Raw genomic sequence first — 21,699 nt, forward strand, 5'->3', positions numbered from 1 at the left:
AAATGAAGTTGTGCAGAAAAAAAATAAATCATAAAGTAATAAAGTTCAGCTTTCAGTTGAATGAAAAAACATGATCACCTGTCATTTTGACATGAGTAGTCTTGACTTGATAGTTAGGAAGATTTTTCTTGACTAACTTTTCAGATGCTAAAAACTGGCCTTACTTTTTTAAGTCCCTTGTAAGATCAAAAAATGTCAAAATTTCCAATTTGTCAAAACGGACCCATTACTATAACTCCCTATGGGAATTTAAATATGGTATTTAAAAAAGATTTCATAATCATTCATTTACATATTTTTAAATAAATAATATAATAATGGTAAATACATATGTTCATATGTAATTATATTTTGTTGTGTAAAAACATTAAAATATCTTGTTGTGCAATTTAATTTTAGGAGGACTTGCGGCATACTTTAGTGCTTATCCTACAATCAAATTTGTTAATAAAACAATAATCAATACAATACGAGTTGAAGAAGTGTCACAATTTGGTATGTTTTTAAATATTTTAATTTGTTTATGTCAAATTAACAACCAACAATAGGAAAAAACCCAGCTCCTGGAACTTGCTTACCCATCATTGTTAAATTTTGTAAAGGCCCTTTGATTCCATATAACTACACAGTGTTTCCTAATTACATTGGACATTTTGGACAATTGGAAACTCAAGTGGTGAGGTTTGAGTCGGATTTTAATATTTACTTATTCTTAATGTTTGCTATTTCCACATATATGTAAATCGCGCAATAGGATCTAGACGCTTACGATGCACTCGTTGATGTGCGATGTTATGAGCTAGTTTCTTTGTTTTTATGTACACTTTTTGTTCCAAAATGTGGCTCGACAGGATCCACTGTACCTCCTTGCAGAACACTTTGTACCGAAACCATGAGACGTTGTGGATTTTTCTTCGACGTTTTTGGCCTAAATCTTCCCGAGTATTTGAATTGCAATTTATTTAAGGATTTTAATAACTCCGACGAATGCGTGGGCTTACATCAAGTTCGAGACGTTATGATAGCTGCTCGTAATCCAGGTAATCGAAAAAAGTGCCTACCTAAATAAATATATAACATTGTTATATTTTTAAATTTCGTTCAAATAGTTTGCAGTGGATTTGTATGTGACCAAACTAGATGCATTCCAAACGAATACGTTTGTGATGGCCATTTGGATTGCATGGATCAAATGGATGAGTCGAAATGCGATCGATGCGAAGCTGGTTCTATTTATTGCGGCGAGGAACAATGCATGAGCTCAAAAAAAATTTGCGACGGAATAATTGACTGTCCTTATGGCCAAGATGAGCGGAATTGCAGTATGAATAGTTTAAAATTAATCCTTTTTAGCTTTAAACTCATGAATTCAAATTTTTAGTTCGATTAAGTGAGCGCAACGGTGACCTTGGCAAGGGTGTACTTGAAGTGTTTCGTTTTAGTTCACACAAATGGACTCCAGCGTGTGTGAAAAACTGGGATCGCTCTGTTTCACCGACGGCTGTTTGTTCCATGCTTGGTTATAGTTCAGTAAATGCAACGAGTGTGGTTACCCAAAAGACACATCGTCCTCTTTTGACATCGGTTAATGTTTCAACTGACATTTGGAAAATGTACTCTAAGAAAAGATCAAATCTCATGCAAGAGTTTTCGAGCTGTACCCCAGAAGAAGATTTTCCAATAGCTGAATTGACGTGCACTAATTTTGGTATACCTATAATCTTTTTAATTGGTTTATGTTTTATAACTATCAATGTCGCTTATAAAATATTTAGAATGTGGTAAAGTTCGACGTGAAAAGAAACCAACAAGACGTATTATTGGAGGATCAGCTGCAAGCCCTGGTGCCTGGCCCTTTTTGGCCGCAATCTTAGGTGGCCCCGAAAAGATATTTTACTGTGCAGGTGTTCTTATTGCTGATGAATGGGTTCTAACTGCTTCGCATTGCATTGGAAAGTAAGTTCTCATGTACAAATATACTGTCTAAATTTTGTTTTAACTCATATTTTGTATACAAAAATGCTTCATTTGATTTGGTTTTGTTTTATCTCGGTTGAATGTTCACTACAACTTAATTTAGGACTAAATGTACATATGTCACTTTTTATATTTATGTCTTTTAAACCTTATAGTTGGATACCATTTCTTGCCATTGTAACTTTTCATAGTTTTTAAAATATTTATCTCTCTCAAGAACAAGCTAATGTTCTTTTTACTTTTGATAAATATTTAATGAAGCTATAATTCTAAGATTAATGAAATTTTCTACTTCTTTTTTCAGTCATACTCTTATACATCTAGATGATTGGACGATACAGCTTGGAGTTACCCGAAGGAATTCTTTCACCTATTCTGGACTTAATGTTAAAGTAAAAACTGTGATTCCACATCCTTTGTATAATACACAGATTGCACATGATAATGATATTGCTTTGTTTCAAGTAAGTTTTATTTAGTTTTGTAATCATATATGTAAGCATTGAATAATTACAAATTGTAACTATTCAGACACAGGATCCGTCATTTTTCGATTTTGACAAATAAAAAGCCTAAAATATTAAATCTATCCTTACATCTTCTGACAAATCATAATTGGATTGCCTTTAAAACAATTTTTCGAATTCGCTCGATCGAAAACAACCAAACCCATTTTTGTCTACAAATCACTTATTCAGCAAGCTATACAGGATTTTTATTTTGTATTGTTATTCCTTTCCCAGTTTGACAAGGAACCCTTTGGCAAGTTTCAAGCATCTGATTGGCCAGCTGTCAAAAAGTTGCCTTCCAATTGACGCAACTTTATTGGAAAGTTGACTGAAAAGTTAGTTAAAAAATATCTTTCTAACTCATATGTCAAAATGACGGCTAATCCTATTTTTTCATCCAAGTGAAAGCTGAACTTTATTATTTTGTAGTGTATGTATTTTCTGCACAATTCTAATTGATGTTATGTTTCATGTAAAAATGTTTCTTTTTAAAAAAGGATTGAGTAATATTTCTTTAAAGTACAAAACACAAGTCCATCTGAACTTGCCTGAGGAGTGTTTTGTTGAAATGTGTCCTGCCATTAAATTGCTTAAGTTATTTCACAATATTTTAAATTTCATAACTTTCTCCTTGTCGCATGTACATCTCTTCCTTAAAATCGCCTTTCAAAAAACTGATTTAGCATCCTTTAGAGGAGCATACGAGGTGTGTTCAAAAAAAAGTACACGGAATTTTTGAATTTCGGGTTTGGAGAGTCTGAAGGTCAATTTGTTTGAATTGTGTTTGTATACATGCCCCTAAAGTATGATGCAATTTTCAGCTATACTCATTCTTTGCTTTGTCTGTGGTAGTTGCTAAGGTTCAACGGTTTTTATGGGCTCAGCGATTTTTGCTTGTTTGTAAACAATGGAAGAATTAAAGAGACCACAAAAAAAATCGCATAGACATCGCTCAGGAGATGTTAAATGACGTCAACGAAGACGATCCAAGTTTGCTTGAAAGGGTCTTAACTGGTGATGAAACATGAATGTCCGGATTATGTCGAAACCAAAGCACAATCCACAATCCACAAACCTGGAAGCATATAACGTTACCAAGAGCGAAAAAAAACGTCAAGTTCGATTAAATGTGAAGTTTTTGCTTACTGTTTTCTTCAATTATAATGGAATAGTGCATCAAGAGTTCTTACCACAAGATCGCACGGTTAATAAGGTGTATTATCTTGAAGTTATGCATGAAGAAATCCGAAAAAAACGCTCAGATTTATGGAAAAACAATTCATGGCTTTTGCACCACGAAAACGCACCTGCTCACTCGTCGTTGCTCGTTCGTAATTTTTTGGCTAAAAACAATACCGTCATGCACGGACCTCCATATTCATCAGATATAAATATGTATTTGCTTGTTCCAAACGATTGTGCTCTTCTTCAATCACAGATTACCAATTGTTTGAATCAATACACTTCTTTGCTTCATCAAGTTTATTTGGCACATCGTCAATAAAACTTGCAGTTGTCTTTTGATCTGATTGGAATTTTTCTTGACCTATTATTTCGTTGATTTTCTTTGAATGAGCTCGCAACAGCTTGATGAACTTCTATTTCATTGTTATATTTTTTTTGTAATCGGTTATAAAATTTCTTCTTGACTGAAATTTTCACATTTAAATATTTCCCTTCCTGCTTCGGACAAAACTACATTTTGTATGAATTCCAAAGGTACAGACGATCTGCTTTCTAATGAACTTTTCTACTATACAAGATTCGCAAAAATAACACTTATCATTGTCCTAGATATCCAAGCCATCAACAGTTTCAATACGCTTTAGCTTCAAAATGTTAGCAATGTTTGACTGACCCATTTGTTGATGCCATAAGTCCAGACTTTTTCTAGAAAATATTCCAGGGCAGTTGACATCTTTGACCTCGAAACTTATTTCGTATCTTAGTAACCACTTATATAAATGAAAGGAAGAGTGATGGTGTTATCGAAGATGTATTATTCGTAAAAGAACTGTCATGCTATTTACTTTTCATTTGAATACTAGAATCGATAGGAATAAAAACAATTTTTGAAGATGGAAAGGCACACATTTGTAAAGGCGATCATCTGTCGATAATTCTGCGTTTCACAAACTCAATGGTTAAATTTTGAACATCGAATGTTTCCAAAGCTGTGAGCAGTGGTTCAAAAAAACGGGCATCGTTAATCACAGATCGCGAATCAATTTATCGAAAGTCAAAGATGTTCTTCTATATCGTATGTGTGACGGAAACATGGTTTTACCCTGAATTAAATGACTCATTGTCTGATGTAAAAGGATTTAAATTATTTAGACGGGATAGAGTGGGGCGTATTGGAGGTGGAGTGGCCATTTATGCACGTAGTGGGCTAAAGCCAAAATTTGTATGTGAATCCCTTTCTGGTAGTTACATTGATTTTATATTTATTAAAATAACATGCAAAGATAATAAGATTCTACTGGGTTCAGCATATAGACCAAATAAACACATTGATACAACACCATTACTGACCAAATTGGATGAATTGGCCCATATTTCGCCTCATATTATTTTAAGTGGAGATTTTAACAGCAACCTTCTTTTAGAATCTACTTTTTCTGATGACATGAAAGCTCTAAACTTCCATCCAGTAAACACATCCACTCCGAGTTTTCTTTATGGAGTCTGTCGACGACCAAGTTTCTTTTATTGAAGGAAACCTTAGCTCTCTTTTCAATATTCATGTTCCCTACAAAACAAAAACCTTTAAATGCAATGATCTTTCTTGGTTCAACAACAAAATTAAAGTTTTAATAAATAAGCGCAATCTAGCTTACAAAGTTTGGAAACGTTTTAGACTCGACGAACTTCATAAGGTCTACACTGACTTAAGAAATAAAGTTGTTCATGAGATTAGGGAAGCTAAGAGACGTTTCTAAGCTCCTCGACTCAACCCTTCATTAGCCGGTCATAGACTTTGGAAAAATTTAAAAGAAATTGGTGTTGGTAAGCACATTAACAATGTTTCTACTATCATTGATTGTGATGAGTTGAATACCAATTTCACATCCCTATCATCATTTGAGTTTAATGGTAGGCAGACTTTTCTGAACATTTAGAAACCGACATCTGCTCTACAAGGGGCGTTAGCTTCTCTGCAATTGATGATAAAGTCGTTCTAAAAACCTGTTTATCTATTAAATCAAACTTAATAGCGTTTGACGAAATCCATCCATTGTTTGTGAAGGCAACTCTACCAATTACATTGCGATACATAACACATCTTTTCAACATTATTATCATGACTGATCAGTTGCACTACTGCCCTTATAAATGTGGTCGAAGAAATTAGAGAAAGTATAGATAAGAATTTTGTGTCTTTTCTCACTCTTTTGGATTTTTCCAAAGCCTTTGACACTGTTAACCACCGTAATTTATGCATCAAATTAAGGGATGAGTTTCAATTTACGTCATCATCAGTGAGACTCATTTTCTCATATCTTATTTCTAGACACCAAGCAGTAGTTGCTAACAACCAAACTTCAAATTTTCTTCCGCTAACACGAGGTGTTCCCCAAGGGTCTATTTTGGGCCTATTACTTTTTACCATGTATGTTAATGAGCTCCCGTCTCTAAGCTTTAACTCATCCATACATATGTATGCCGATGATGTACAGCTTAGGTACAGTTGTCCACTGGGGTTGGTTGAAAATGGCATTTGGGAGATAAACGAAGATCTTAATAAGATATTGCTCTGGTCACGATCAAACGGGCTTTGTTTAAATGCTACTAAGTCAAAATGCTTAGTCATTTCAAAAGACCCTACAGACACATCTTGTTTTTCTCTAATATTACTCAATGATAACCCTATTCAGTTTGTTGACTCAGCCAAGAATCTTGGAGTAGTATTCAATACGACACTCACTTGGACAAATCATATACAACTTATCATAGGTAGAGTTTACGGAGGCTTACGTATGTTATGGACCACCCAAAGAATCACTCCAATAAAAACAAGAAAGATACTTGCTAAGTAACTGCTTATTCCGCTTTTATTATTTGGGTGTGAACTATTTAGTAATTGCGATTCCAAGCACAAAAGGAAACTTAATGTTGTCTATAATAGTGTGACAAGATATATTTTTGGGCTACGGAAATATGTTCATATAACCTCATATGCAAAATCAATATATGGTTTTTCTCTTGATAATCTTTTCTCGTTTAGGACCTTAATAATGCTCCACAATATCATGCAAACACGACAACCCCCGTACCTTTACAACAGAATCCTTTTTCCACGCTCTAATCGAAGCAGCGATCTGATACCAATACGCTACTCCTATCTTGTTTCAAACCGTCAATTTTTCGTTCACGTAGTTCGGTTGTGGAATTCCCTACCTCAAACTATAAGGATGATAGGCTGCACTAAACGGTTTAGAATAAGACTTAGACAGTACTTTGTTTTTTGTTTTTTTTTTTTTTACTTTAAAGGTGTTTTATAAGGTATTATAATAAAGTCCATGGATCATATCTTTTTCATTAATTTAATGGTATAAAGTAGTTATGTTTATATAAATTTTCTTTTTCAAGTCATCTCGTTTAAAATTTAGTATTCATTCATTTCATGTAAACCAATTGTAAAACTGAAGCTTGTACTACCTTAAAAGATATTGTATCTTACTGTGCAAGACTAAATAATATGTAATAAATACAAATACAAAAAGACAAATGTCTCCTCCTTCATTGTTGAGTTTCAGCTTTCTTCTCGCAAAAAGAGTTGAAAAGTACTCTCAAGACTACTTAAAATGTCATTTGCCATTTGTTTGTCCCTTACGTACTACAACGACTTACATTTCTGATAGTTAAAATATTTTATCTGTAGATAACATTATTGGCTAAGTATATTTATTTCAAGTGTGTTTTCAACAGTATAAGCCCAACCGGCAAGCATCTGCGTTTCTTAATGTGATTTTTTAAAAGCTATAGAAAAGTCTTGGGTTCAATTTAAAAAAAAAAATAATTTTAGCGGTTACTGCCTCTTGCGAGGAATTGACAAATCCTTCAAGAGTCCTTGTCATGAAAAAGTGATTTCTCAAATTAGCCGTTCGGATTCGGCCTTAAATTGTAGGTCCCTTCCATTCCTGACAACAGTACTAGTACACAGGAATAATAATAATAGGAAAGTTTTTCAACAAAAAAAAAACATAAAATACAGACAAATTTAATTTTTGAAGATTATTTCATGCAAATGACTGCGCCTTAAATGGTCCATCCGCTTAGTCCAGTTTTGGCATACTCTTTCCAACATTTCGGCCGGTATCTCATGAATAAATACTTCAATGTTGTTTTCTAGTGCGTCAATTGAAGAGGGCTTGTCTATATAGACATGACCTTAAAAATAGCCCCATAAATAATAGTCCAAAGGCGTTAAATCGCACGATCTAGGCGGCCAATTGACCGGGCTGTATGGCATGTGGATACGTCTTGTTGAAACCATATATCATACAAGTCAAGATCTTGCATTTTGGACAAAAAAAAATTGGATATCATCTCACGGCAGCCCTCACCATTCACAGTTACGTTACGATTCACATCATCCTTGAAGAAGTACGGTCTAATGATGCCACCAGCCCATAGCTCTTGCAATGCTTCTGTCTTATTTTCACTCCAAAATCGACAATTCTGCTTATTTGCGCACCCTGACCATATTGACGTAACTGACCATAAAATGGAAGAAGCGTGCGATAAACTTTCTTAAAAGAGCACGCATTTTAATAATAAAATTTAATAATTAGCAATCGTTGTTCGTTTGTAAAACGATTATGAAGATGCTTGACAGTGAAACAAAAAACGAAACGTGCGTCAGCTGCTAAAAACACTGTTGCCAAAATGACAATAGCTAAAAAGTCACCCTTTAGCACTTTGCTCTGATGTACATACATATGTATATAGAATTGACACGAAATAAAAAAAAATCCCCAGGCATGTTCGTCGTTTAGGACGAGCTTTACCGAGAATATTGTAAAATTAAAATTTTTAACTTTAATGATTTTTGAGTTAGAGAAGGATTCAAAATCGTTCGCATTTGTTTCTGTAAAAAAAGAAGCACTATAAGAACTTGGCTAAATACTACGCTGCTCTATGATGTTACGTTGAAATGATCTACCTTAAAAGAGTCAATGGGCAAGTTCAGGCGACATAATGGACTTGAAAGTAAGGCAAGTTTCAGGCATCTGATTGGTCACTAGCTAAAAAATTGCCTTCCAATTAAGGCAATTTTATTGGAAACTTAACTGGAAAGTAAGTCAAAAAAAATCTCCCTTACTATCAAGTCAAGTCAACTTATGTCAGAATGACAACCGATCATGTTTTTTTAATTAACTGAAAGTTGAACTTTATTCCTCTACGATTTATTTATTTTTCGCACAGTTTTATTTAATATTTTGTGTGCAAGGGTTTCTCGTCAAATTGGAAAAGAAATAAGTAATATTTCTTTACAATGCGAAATTCAAATTGGGATGGACTTGCAGTTTGCCTGAGGATTGTTTTGTAGACAATAATATTTTTGGTATTTTTATGTACTGTAAACTGAATTTAGAAGTTAGGGAAGTAAAGTTCTGAGTTTGAAGTTTGTAAACTTGAAAAACTAACCAGTTGACTTGGTCAAAATGTACGTTCAAGGAATGCAGTTGACTGCAAATGAAGTCCCTTATGTTGTCTGAACCTGCCCAATGGCAGTGAACTCAAATTATCCATTTTATTATTTTATTCTAAATGTATGAAACAATTATTAGCTATAATCTTTTTTTGCTTACAGCTTTCCTCGAGGGTGTCGTTTCATGAACATTTACTACCTGTCTGTCTTCCTCCACCCGAGCTAAAACAAATAAAGCCTGGAGAGCTATGTACCGTTATAGGATGGGGAAAACGGGAAGATAAGAACCGTGAGTATTAATTTTATGTTTGCTTAATTTCATTAGAAAAATAATTAAAATAATACAAATAAACCATACCCTTAGAATAAAAGTGACCTAACTCAAAAATTGAGATTTAGTTAAAAAAAAAACTATTAATATAAATCTTTTTGAATAAAGTCACTTTTTTTTAAGAAAAAATTCGCAAAAATAAATAATTTTCAACGAAATATGTGAGAAATACAATCAAAATTATTCAAAACTACACTTTTTTGAAGGCTTTTTGCTCATTTCCCACAAGTTGCAATTTTTAAGTTAGGTCACTTTCATTCTAAGGGCACGAAACATAAACCCATGATGATATACCAAATTTTTTAATTAAAGTTTTTTTAATGAAATATTTAAGTACAATCTGTTGTCCGAAGACAAGAAGGGAAATAACTATTCTAGATAAAATATATCCTCAAAAAATGTATTTATGGCGATGTGATAAGAATATGAGATTAGAATATAGAAAATAAAATTTAAAAATCATAAAAATTAACTGTATATAATTAACCGATTAATATAAAGAAAACAAACAATTTAAAAAGAGCAAACATTTCAAAAAACTAATGGAATTACTTATCAAGTTTTTAAATACCTCAATTTTTTTTTAATAAAAACCAATATTTAATATTTTATAGGCATACTGTTTTATGTAACTAGTTCACTTCCAATTACAGTTCATGAAAAAGACGAAAAAGTAACATTATAAAAGAGTGAATATTATGTTTCCTTTATTGTGTATTTGACAGTTGTCCTAGATCCTCGAAAAATTATACCCTTAATTACTTAAGGTGGCGCTAAAGTCCGGGGTGGACCTGGGCCTCAACCAACAAGCGTCTCCAGCCAGCTCGGTCCATAGCTAGCTGTCTCCAGTTTCGCACGCCAAGTTGGTTGAGGTCCTCTCCCACCTGGGTGCGCCACCTGAGTCGAGGTGTTCCTCAACTCCGCCGTCCGTCAGGATTGGATTCGAAGACCTTCCGGGCTGGAGCGTTGATGTCCATCCGCTCTACATGACCTAGCCTAGATAGCCGTTGGACTTTAATTCTGCTAACTAGGTCAGTCCATCTATGCGTACGGGACCAAAAATCACAAGAAGAATTTTTCTCTCGAAGCATCCTAAGACGCTCTCATCTTTCTTTGACAGGGTCCAGGCCTCAGCGCCATAAATGAGAACCGGGATGATGAGTGTCTTATAGATGGTGATTTTACATGCTCGAGAGAGGACTTTACTTCTCAATTGCCTTCTAAGTCCAAAGAAGCAGTGATTTGCAAGAGTTATTCTTCGTTTGATTTCAGCGCTGGTGTTGTTGCCTGCATTAATAGCGGTGTCTAGGTAGACAAAGTCCTTAACTACCTCAAAAATATAGCTGTCCATCGTGACGTTTTGTCCAATACGCCGTCGTTCAGTGTCCTTTTTTGATGACAGCATATACTTGGTCTTGCCCTCATTGACCACTAAACCCATCTTCTTCGCTTCCGTCGCAATGCTCAAAAACGCTCCACTGACATCACGCTTTGATCTTCCAATAATGTCAATATCATCTGCGTATCCGAGTAATTGGATGGATCTTTGGAAGATTGTGCCTCTAGTGTTGACGGTTGAGTTTTGCACAATTCTTTCCAGAACGATGTTAAAGAAGTCGAATGACAGTGCATCGCCTTGTCTAAAACCTTTTTTGACATCAAATGCATCGGTAAGATCTTTTCCGACCTTGATAGAGCAGCGTGCATTCTTCATCGTCATTCTGCACAAACGGATAAGTTTGACAAGGATGCCAAAACTAGACATTGCTCAGTAGAGCTCTTCCCTATAGAAGCTATCATAAGCGGCTTTAAAATCGATAAAGAGATGGTGGGTATCGATTTGAAGCTCCTGGGCTTTTCCAAGATCTGCCGTAGTGTGAATATTTGGTCGATGGTGGACTTTCCTGGTCTGAAGCCACACTGATAAGGACCAATCAGGTTGTTGACGAATGGCTTCAGACGTTCACTTAATACGACAGAGAGGATCTTATACGCAATGTTAAGGAGACTGATGCCTCTGTAGTTGGCGCAGTTTAGAGGGTCTCCTTTCTTATGTATCGGGCACACTGTGCTGAGATTCCACTCATCGGGCATGCTTTCTTCCGACCATATTTTGCAGATGAGTTGGTGCATGCTCCCTACCAAGTCATCGCCTGCTGCTTTGAATAGTTCGGCAGCGATGCCGTCAGCTCCAGCAGCAAAAAATTATACCCGGAATTTACAAAACCAAATTTTTAAAGCCTTGTAGAAATACGAATGTCCTAGTGACAGTTATCTTAGACTTTTAACAACAGAAAAATCTGTGTGACAACATTTGTTAAACATTTCTTTATATGCAGTGTATAATCTTTACAGCTATATTCACTTGAATTTTGAAAAATAATCCATGTCGCAACAAAGATTTGATTTGAAAGTAATTAAATTATGATCGTGAAAACAAGAAGGCATTTAACGGAATCTTTTGCAATTAGGGGAATGGTATTTTAAATTCATGTCACTGCAGATTCAACCCATAATGTTATAAATCATAAAACTTGCCTTTTCACCAATTTATGTAGATTAACCCAATTATGCAACAGTTTTAGATCAAGGTTAACGTTAAAATAGTATCATCGGCAAATGCAGTTATTGGTCTCTTTAGAGCTTGTAAGAAAAGTGAACTAACAAAAATTAAAAATTAAATTGGTCCTAAGATAGAGCCTTGTGGGACACCATACGGTTAAAAAATGTGTATCACTTTAAATATGTTACGATAGAAAACAGTCATGTACCTCTAATGAAAGCATTTAATAAATTGTTAAGTAAAATATTATGATCTAGAAAAGAGAGCAATCTATTATTGGCCCGCTTTACAAAAACTTTTGCAAAAAACTGATTAAAGTGACCTTTTATAAAGTTTTTTTTTTTTCAAGAATGTGAAGAGAACTGATTAAATTAATTCTTATTTCCAACGCCAACATGTGCCATTAAGTGTGGAATAAAAAAATCATTCAAACTCCGGCATTCTGCATAAATTCGTCTGAATTTGAGCGGCGACCTATTTCATGTTCACTTTTATTGGATGGAAAAAGACTTTACAAACGTTACCAAAATAAAATAACCGACGCTACCAAAATTCACCCCCTCATTCTGCATTACCACCATTTTTTTCTACTGTTTTATTTTTTTATTTTAACCTTAGTCGTTTGATAAGCTTCAATTATGAATTATTAAATTGAAAGAAATTTGTGTATAATATTTTGCGATTTCTTAGCTAAAGCTACATATGAACCAATAGTTAATGAAGTGCAAGTACCAGTTATCCGAAGACAGCAATGTGACGAATGGTTAGACAATCTTACAGTATCAGACGGTATGATATGCGCGGGATTTGAAGAAGGTGGCAAGGATGCATGTCAAGTACTTATCCTGACAAAATTTGAAATATAAATGCGTTTTGATAAACATTTTTTTTTTAAATTTCACAGGGAGATTCCGGTGGACCACTTCTTTGTCCGTATCCGGATGATACGGGCAAATGGTATGTCGGTGGAATTGTATCATGGGGAATAATGTGTGCTCATCCCAAACTACCTGGTGTTTATTCTAACGTAATTAAATATATTCCTTGGATATTAGAAGAAATGCAAAAATACTCAAAACCAAACAAACCGTCTGAGGCGAAAGGAATAAATAAAAGCTCAAATAATATTTCTGGTTATGGGAATAGAAGCCCAACTGATATAGATTATATCAGCTATGAAAAACCATAGGAAAAACCAAAAGACAATAGCATAAGTTTTGTATGGAAAACCTCTCCCTGAAATATCAGTTTAAATAACAATTAATATATTACTTTAACTTTACACTATTAACAAAACAATCAATGTCAATTTTTCGAATTTATTTGATGCAAAAAAGAACCTACAGATTTAACCAAATGGTATATAAAGTTAAGATATTGAAATATTTATGGTAAAGAAAAAAATATTTTTTGTTGATAAATGAAACCATATCTTAAAGTAAACAATTATGAATTATACAACTATTATAAAAATTATATATGTAAATGTTCTATGCATGCAAAAATCGAAACAAATATTTATATTTACAAAAAATTGGGAAGTAACTTAAATTTTTGACATGGAACAATAATATTGACACATAACAATAAATATAATATAATATTAATATTAACATTAATTTAACCAAGTATATTAGCTTTGAAAATCAAGACAAGTAGAAAATTAAATATTAAAGGTGTTCATTATTTTATGAGTACTTGAACTTAGGCTTATTAGAATACAAAACATTAAAAATATCAGACAATACTAAAAGCCAACGAAAGTGGCACAAATACTAAGACAATAAAAACATATATATATATATATATAAATAAATAAAATTAAGTATTATATAGAACAAAATAGAATGTTCAAATGTTGTGAAGAAAAAAATTTATACACTATATAAGAAATATATACAGACTACTATTTATTAAAACAAGAAGATATAAATAATTGTTTGAGACAATAAATCTTTACTTTATAAAATGTAATATTTTTGTACAGAAAAAAATATTTAAATATACATACATAAAAAAAAACTATCAAATTAAGAAAAAAGAAAAAAAAACAAATTACAAAAGGCCCCAATCTTATCAAGTTGATTATTTTTCGGAAGACAGAACACGGTTTCCAAGAAGCCGCCATTTTGATGATTTCCATAGATTTTAATGGGCTGAACTTAAAATATATATATGACAAAAAAAAAACAAAAAACAAAAACAAACATATCTCGCTTAGTTATCGAGATATTGTATTTCAAAGCTGAATAAGTTAAAACTTCCTTAAACTTTGTGGTGAATATCATGCTAAAAACAAATAACCTACAAATAAATTAAATGAAAGTTAAAAAGGAGTTCGTCCTATATTGTGTTTGCTTTTTTTTAATAGATTTACCTTAATATGAAACTGTAATAAAGGCTAAACTAAAGACACAACATATTATTTTTCGTATAAAATTACAACTTTTACAATGACAAGAATTGTGATAGAAAATATTGCAGGTTTCCACGCAGTAATCGCCACTAAAGCTCAGAAGGTAAATTGTAAGTAACTATTTAAGGGGGGCCTACCTTCGAGGTTTGAAAAATCAATTGATTTGATCGAAAGTATGCTGGTTTACAAAAAATCGGCGTTCGGTATGTTGTCAAAAATATGGAGGAATAAATCTATCAGCTTAAGAACAAAGCTACGACTGTTTCGCACAAATGTCAAATCTGTGCTTCTTTATGGGTGCAGCATTTGGAAGGATACTTCAGCCATTACCTACAAGAAAGCTGCAAACCTTCGTGAATAGATGTCTTTGTAACATCCTAAGGATTTTCTGGCCAAACCGTATATCAAATGAGGTTCTTCAAAGAAGGACAGGCCAGGCAACACAATGGATTGGACATACGCTTCGAAAAAATAACGACTGCATTGCAGGCCAAGCAATACAGTGGAATCCGCTCACACAAGAAGGAAAAAGAGCTGGACGACCGAGTAGCACATGGCGCAGGACAGTAGAGGCAGAATCAGCGTCACTAGGCAAAAGTTGGAGGGAGCCGAAACACATCTCCGAAAACAGTACCCGATATCGCGTAGGCGTCGTAGAGGCCCTATGCCCCTTAAGGGGTTTCCGACGGACTTAACAGGCCTGGAAGTAAGTATGTTTTTTTACGTGAAATTGAGCATCAAACCCGGACACACCCTGCCTATTTACATTGTAACATTTATCTTAAACGCGTTTTCCCAAAAGTTGACGATAGGTCAAGGCACAAACTTTTTCAATTTTTTTTTGATTCTTTAGATTGGAAAACATATTCAAAAAATGCAATTTTTTAAATCGCTGCCATTTTGTAAAATTTTCAAATATTCAAAAAAGCTTGTGTCTAGACCTAATAAACGTTCTAAAAATTAAGTTAAAAAAATTGTTTGTTGTTTCAAAGTTCTGAAGCTGAGATACCTTGCCAGCTGTTTTACTCCGTAGCAACGTCCGTCGCAGTAGTAAAAATTCACTAATCAAACAAACTAAATTCGAGGCGAAGGTAGCGGACCCCCTTAAAAAACGCACGATATACTTATACACTTTTCAACTGGATACGCACACAAATTTTTGAAAATACCTTTGCCTTTTTTTGCAAATATTGATGTAATCTGTTGGTGTATGGTCACGAATTGTTTTCCCGTCAACCCGGGATCTCTAATTTAACCAATTAGTACTTAGGTAGATCCTGGTTGATGCTCTGATCAAAACCAGAGATAGAAAAGATGCTATCCCCAAAAAGTAACTAATTTTAACTTGTTTGCGAAATTTGCTAAATTTGAATATCGCGAAAAAAAAACTTACGAGTGAAACCAAAGCGAATGATGATATTCAAGTTCAAGTATACAAAAGAAGAGTTCGCTTATTAAAATGTTGCTCTTTTTATAACATTTATTTGCTTACAAATAAGGCGAATTCAATATTGAAAAAAATGGCGACTGGTATAATTTGCGGGCCAAATAATTAGCAAACTATTATTTCGTTACAATTTTATGACAATTATTAATTAATTAATTAATGATAAAAATGATAGTACCGTAGCATGATGGTTAGTGCGTTGGACTGTCATGCAAGGGGTCTTGGGTTCAATCCCTGCCTGTGCCACCTTAATTTAGAAAAAAATAATTTTCGCGGGTACTGCCTCTTGCGAGGAATTGACAAATCCTTCAAGAGTAATTCTTGTCATGAAAAAGTGCTTTCTCAAAAACTAGCGGTTCGGATTCGGCCTAAAATTGTAGGTCCCTTCTATTCCTGACAACAGTACTCGCACACAGGAATGGTTGAGAGTTGTAAGTCACTAGGCCCTGGTTCACAACGGACTGTTGCGCCACCCCATTTGATTTTGAAAAATGATACTATTTTTGAATACATTATAATGGTTGTAATGGCTCCAACTGTTGGAGATTGTTGATTTTGTAACAAATTTCAATTTTGTTTTAGTCAACTGAATAAGTACAACGATTAAAATTATTATGTTTAAAATTACATGAAGTTTAATAATTAATTCAACTGTTGAGAGACTTGCTTAAACGCCAATTTTTGTTGTCCCGAAAACCACAAGAATCAGATGTATACCTTAAAATTGCTTGTCCCCTCCCTTTATAATTTATCTGTACCAATCTTTATTTTCTAAATAAAAATAAAACCCCTTAAGACTTCGGGCAATTTTATCAGCTGCAGAAGGTCCGGTTAGGTCTTGATCAAGTCGATTTAAGCTTTTCAAACCCTGAAAAACAAAATGTTAAGGCCAATGGGTAGGCTTAAAAATTTTAGATTAGAAATTGAATTTCCACTTAAAACGCTAAAATTGTGTATTTAAACTATCCAGTACTTGAAAACCTTCATAAAAAAAAATTAAAATGTCTTTGTAAATATTCATTTGACTCAAATAAAAAATTCTTCTTTACGCATAAAATACTTAACAAGTTGGCGAAGACAAGAATTGCAGAGCTCACCAAAAGTTTACTGCAATAAGTTGATTACTTTGTTGGCTGTATGGCTTGTAATCCCGGTCGCCGTCTTTTTGGAACCAAAGGTTGTCTACATCAGTATCCTTTAAGTCAGCTTTTTATTACCTCAAGTTTTTTTATTACATAAGTTAATATTTACGTGTTAATTTTTGTTTTTAAAAAATGTACATATGTACAAAAATCATGACAATCAAACAATTATACCTAAAATGACATACATATGTACATACATATGCAGTGGGTCATAGCTTATTTGACCCACACCTCATATATCCTTTTAATCGAGTATGGCTCCTTAACAATAAAAGTTATTTGGAAAGTACAAACACAAAATGGTTGATTAAGTTTTTAATTTGACCATGACGTTTAAATAAATTAAATTAATTTAAAAACACTAGGTTTGTTTAACTTAAAAAAAAAAAGAAATAAGTACATTTTTTAGTACTACAACTTATTTGACCCACAGTGTTTAAAGATCACCTGCATTAGAAAAAATATCGAGATAACGGTGATTTTTTCATCTTTCTCTTATTTGTTTTATATTCAAATAAAATTACCAGTTTTGGTTATTTTTCGCAAAAGCAACAAGTGTTACGAAGATGGGAAAACGAACAACAGTTGAACAGCGTGAATAAGTGCTTCATCGTCATAACAATGGACTTTCTCAGCGAAAAATTGCCGAAATTCTTAACATACCAGATGGAACGGTCAAAGCTATTATCCACCGTTTTGTATTCGAGTATCGAATTGGAAATAAAGGAAGAAAATATCCGAACAAAATATTTAGTGCATCTTATGAACTATTTATTGTTCATAGCGTAAAACAAAATCCAAAGCTATCGGCACCAAAACTGGCTAGTGAGCTGGCGAATATCCTTAGAAATTATGATTTGCACAGAAGAGTAGAACGGAAAAACCTTTTATCAATAAAAAAAATTGACTTAGTCGTTTTCAGTTTGCAAAGGAGCATATAGAAAAGGATTCCACGTTCTGGAAGAGTGTTATATTCGCGGCCGAATCCGAATTTAATATATTTGGATCCGATGGGCGATCTTATGTGTGGCGAAAATCGAACACAGAGCTCCAAGATAAAAACTTAAGAGCTACAGTGAAGCATGGAGGAGGGCATGTCATGGTATGGGCCTTCATGTCTGCAGCTGGAGTCGCCAAGTTACAATTTATTGAAAGTACCACCATAATATTCTTAAAAATTTTATCAAGCTAATAATCCGAAATATACATCGGACATTGTTCAAACTTGGCTAAATTACAACTGCGTTAACGTCATGAAACCGCCGGCACAGATTCCAGATTGAAATGTCATCGAAAACGTTTGGTCAATTTTGGACACAAAATTACGCGAGCTCCATATTTGTAACAAAAATGAACTAAAGATGGCTTTTCTTGAAGAATGGGCAAGAATACCTGGAAACGACAACAAAACTGGTGGATTCTTATCGAAATCATAAATCAGTCATAAATCAAAAGGAAGGACATACCAAATACTAGAGTTATACAAACATGTCTTTTTGTTAATAAATAGCAATAATTTTACTCGATTTTTAAAATGGGTCAAATAAGCTGTTACCCTGAAATATTGATTTTAATTTGATGTTGTTATTTTTTTGTCTTGTTTTAATTAAAAATATATAAATGAAGTTTTTATGTTTTAGTTAAAAACTTAATTAACATTTCCGCGTTTTTATTTTGTTGATTACTTGCTTTGCCAAAGAGATATTCTCTTTTAAAGTTGTGAGTAAAAGGTTGGGTCAAATAAGCTGTGATCCACTATATGTACATACATATGTATATAAAACTGGGCAAGTTCAGACGACAAAAGGGACTTGAAAGTGAGGCAAGTTTTTAGTATCTGACTGGCCAGCTGCCAACAAAATTCCTTCCAATTAAGGCAACTTTAATCGAAAGTTGACTGGAAAGTTAGTCAAGAAAAATCTCCCTAACTACCAAGTCAAGTCAATTTATCTCAAAATGAAAATTTATCGTGTTTTTTTCATTGAACTGAAAGCTGAACTTTATTACTCTGTGATTTATTTATTTTCTGTACAGTTCCATTTAATGTTTTTGGTAAAATGGTTCCTTTTAAAATTTTAAAAGGAATACAAATATTGTATTACAATACAAAATACAAATCGTGAAGGACTTATAGCTTACCTTAGATGTTTTTTGTAGACAATAATTTAGTTGGTACTTACTTTTTTTAATATGAACTTAAGGTAGACCTTTGCGAAGTAAAATTCTGAATTTGAAATTCATGACACTTGAAAATCTAACTAGTTTCCTTGGTCAAAATATACGTTCAAAGAATGAAGTTGACTGCAAATAAAGTCCCTTATGTTGCCTGAACCTGTCCACTTTTCCTGTGTTGAAGTTCAAAATTTGTAACATAAAGACTATAAAGTTATAAACTGCATGTAAAAGCAAAGAAAATCAATAATTAAAAGTTATTAATATTTGTTACTGGCATAAGCCTCCCCAAAGCTTCCCATGTGTCTGTATTTTTGACTTCGTTGTACCAATTCCTACTTATTTGTAATATCTCGTCACCCCGTCTTTTGTTGGGTTGTACTGCAGGTCTCTTGTTCCCTGGTCTTCATTTCAGCCTTCTTATTCTATTTATGACGTCAATAATTCCTCTTCTACATATTGGTAATATCTTTATTTCATACCCTTTGAATTTTCGTATGTTCAGAATTTTTCTTTTCAATTTAGATTGAATTTAATAAATAAGGTCGGGAGAACAGCAGAGTCGAAGATATATTTTATTGCGTCTGTGCTTTGTTCAATTTTAAAATATGTTTAAGTCTCTAGAATTGTTTACAGCTACTTGTGATGCGTCTTAATTAATATCTTTATTTTCTTGGCTCCTAAATGATTTTAGCTGCCACAAATATGTGTAATCTTCCACATACTCAATTTTTTCTTCATCCAACGTTATATCGTCTTTTGTTTCGATTTGATTGTTTAAAGTCTTTAATTTTTACACAAGGTAGTTTCATCAACATGTCTTGAATGTATATAGCTTTTGTAGAGATAAGAACTATATCCTCTACAATCCTTAAATTGATAAGAACTTGTCAACATATTAACCTTATTCCATATTTTTTCTTCCAGTAATTTTTTGGAAAATTTCTTCTAGAACTGAACTAAATAGAGGTAGTGAAAGCGGATCTGCATGCCTAACTCCTCTTGTTATATTCTCTGTTTTTATTCGTGCTGTGCTATTTTTGTATATACATATTTTTAATCAAGCCTACTTTATCTTTTTTACTTAAGTGCATCGAGTGTAAGGGCGCGCATCGTTACGCTCGAGCCACTGAAAATAACGCTGCTGTAAGTGAAAGTGTTGCCGAAGACCCAATTTTGTCGGTTCCTCGTCGTTCTCAGGAATAAGGAATGTCTTACGGCACATTATGGCGTATTTTGTATTTGGATTTACACCTACATCCATATAAAGTCCAGCTCACATAACAGCTGAAGCCAGCTGACCATTCACAACATCGCATATACGTCGAATGGGTGCTTTAACAGCAGATAAACCTTCCATGAATACTAAAAAAACAACGTTCGTTAAGAGTTCCTGAGATACCAGCAAATATTGTATGGCACAATGTGGTCGAAAAGAATCAATGCTTGCAACAACACATAGTGTTAACGTTCAAACTTTATAATACAAAATTAATATCATTTAAAAAAAAAAATATTTTATTAAATATACATAATATTTGATATGTGTTTTATTATCTTCCCATAGGAAGTTATTGTAATGGGTCCGATTTTTCAATTTGAAAAATTAAAAAAAATTGACTTTCGACACAAATATCGTTTCAAAAATTAGATAAAAAATAAAAACTTTGAGATATGAACTTTAAACTAATTTTATTTTTTACAAAATATTGTTAAAATTTAATTGACAATTTTTTTTACAAAAAATAAAAACAAAAACAAACAATGCTAAAACGCAAATTTGGTAAAAATTGATGTTTGGTTCTTGAATAATTCAACTGACAACTTTTTTAACCCAACACGAAAACCTTCAAACTTTTAAGCATACGGGATGGGAAGTTACCAGTGAGGGTCGCATCCCAGACTCTTTTTTACGTTTACTTTTGAGACCGCAAAATCGATAAACCTGTGCATATGTATTTATATGAAACCTTAACAAAATGTTAAAATACATTTATTGTACTTTACTGGGATAACATGGACCCGTATAACAAGCTCTATGGTATTCGTCAGAAATCCCTCCTAATCACTGTGATGCGATGAAGTTTAACAATAGTTATTTTCTTTAACAATACTGGTGTTTCTATTTAGGAATGTTTAAGTTTGTTTTATTGTCACACATTTATACCACTGCAACTGCTGCTTAAAAAATCTGAAAAATGTGACCAAATATTTCTATTTCTTGCATCTCTTTTGAAAATTATAACACAAGCCCCATGGCGTATACTTGCTTTTTTATTTTATTGAATTTTCAGAAAATAATTCCTTCTATCTATTGGTTCACCTGCCAACATAAAACGGTAGCATTACACTTTCCTTCCATGTAATAAAAATATATTCTTTAATTTTATTTTCATTTAAGTGATTATTACTATTATTATAATTTATTTGCCAATACTTAAAATTAAGAGGTTATTTACATAAAAGTAGGGTCATCAGCGA

At 33.2% G+C, this 21,699-nt stretch overlaps 1 protein-coding gene across 7 annotated transcripts in view; it reads left to right on the forward strand.

Moving 5' to 3' along the window:
• LOC129950036 (uncharacterized) overlaps nt 1–14,456 on the forward strand; it is a 47,448-nt gene extending 32,992 nt beyond the window's left edge. For 6 of the 7 annotated variants that reach the window (XM_056061808.1, XM_056061807.1, XM_056061805.1 and 3 more), the window contains 10 exons: nt 400–495; nt 549–676; nt 755–1,040; nt 1,110–1,322; nt 1,382–1,708; nt 1,776–1,956; nt 2,282–2,441; nt 9,307–9,433; nt 12,729–12,874; nt 12,943–14,456. In XM_056061808.1, the coding sequence (XP_055917783.1) occupies nt 400–495; nt 549–676; nt 755–1,040; nt 1,110–1,322; nt 1,382–1,708; nt 1,776–1,956; nt 2,282–2,441; nt 9,307–9,433; nt 12,729–12,874; nt 12,943–13,227 (1,949 nt within the window). In that variant the 3' untranslated portion in view covers nt 13,228–14,456. The remainder of the gene's footprint in view (nt 1–399; nt 496–548; nt 677–754; nt 1,041–1,109; nt 1,323–1,381; nt 1,709–1,775; nt 1,957–2,281; nt 2,442–9,306; nt 9,434–12,728; nt 12,875–12,942) is intronic. The other variant, XM_056061809.1, reaches the window with a different exon arrangement.
• Nucleotides 14,457–21,699: the final 7,243 nt, after the last annotated feature.

This window comes from Eupeodes corollae, chromosome 3 (genome assembly GCF_945859685.1).
Source record: "Eupeodes corollae chromosome 3, idEupCoro1.1, whole genome shotgun sequence".
Lineage (NCBI taxonomy): Eukaryota > Metazoa > Arthropoda > Insecta > Diptera > Syrphidae > Eupeodes > Eupeodes corollae.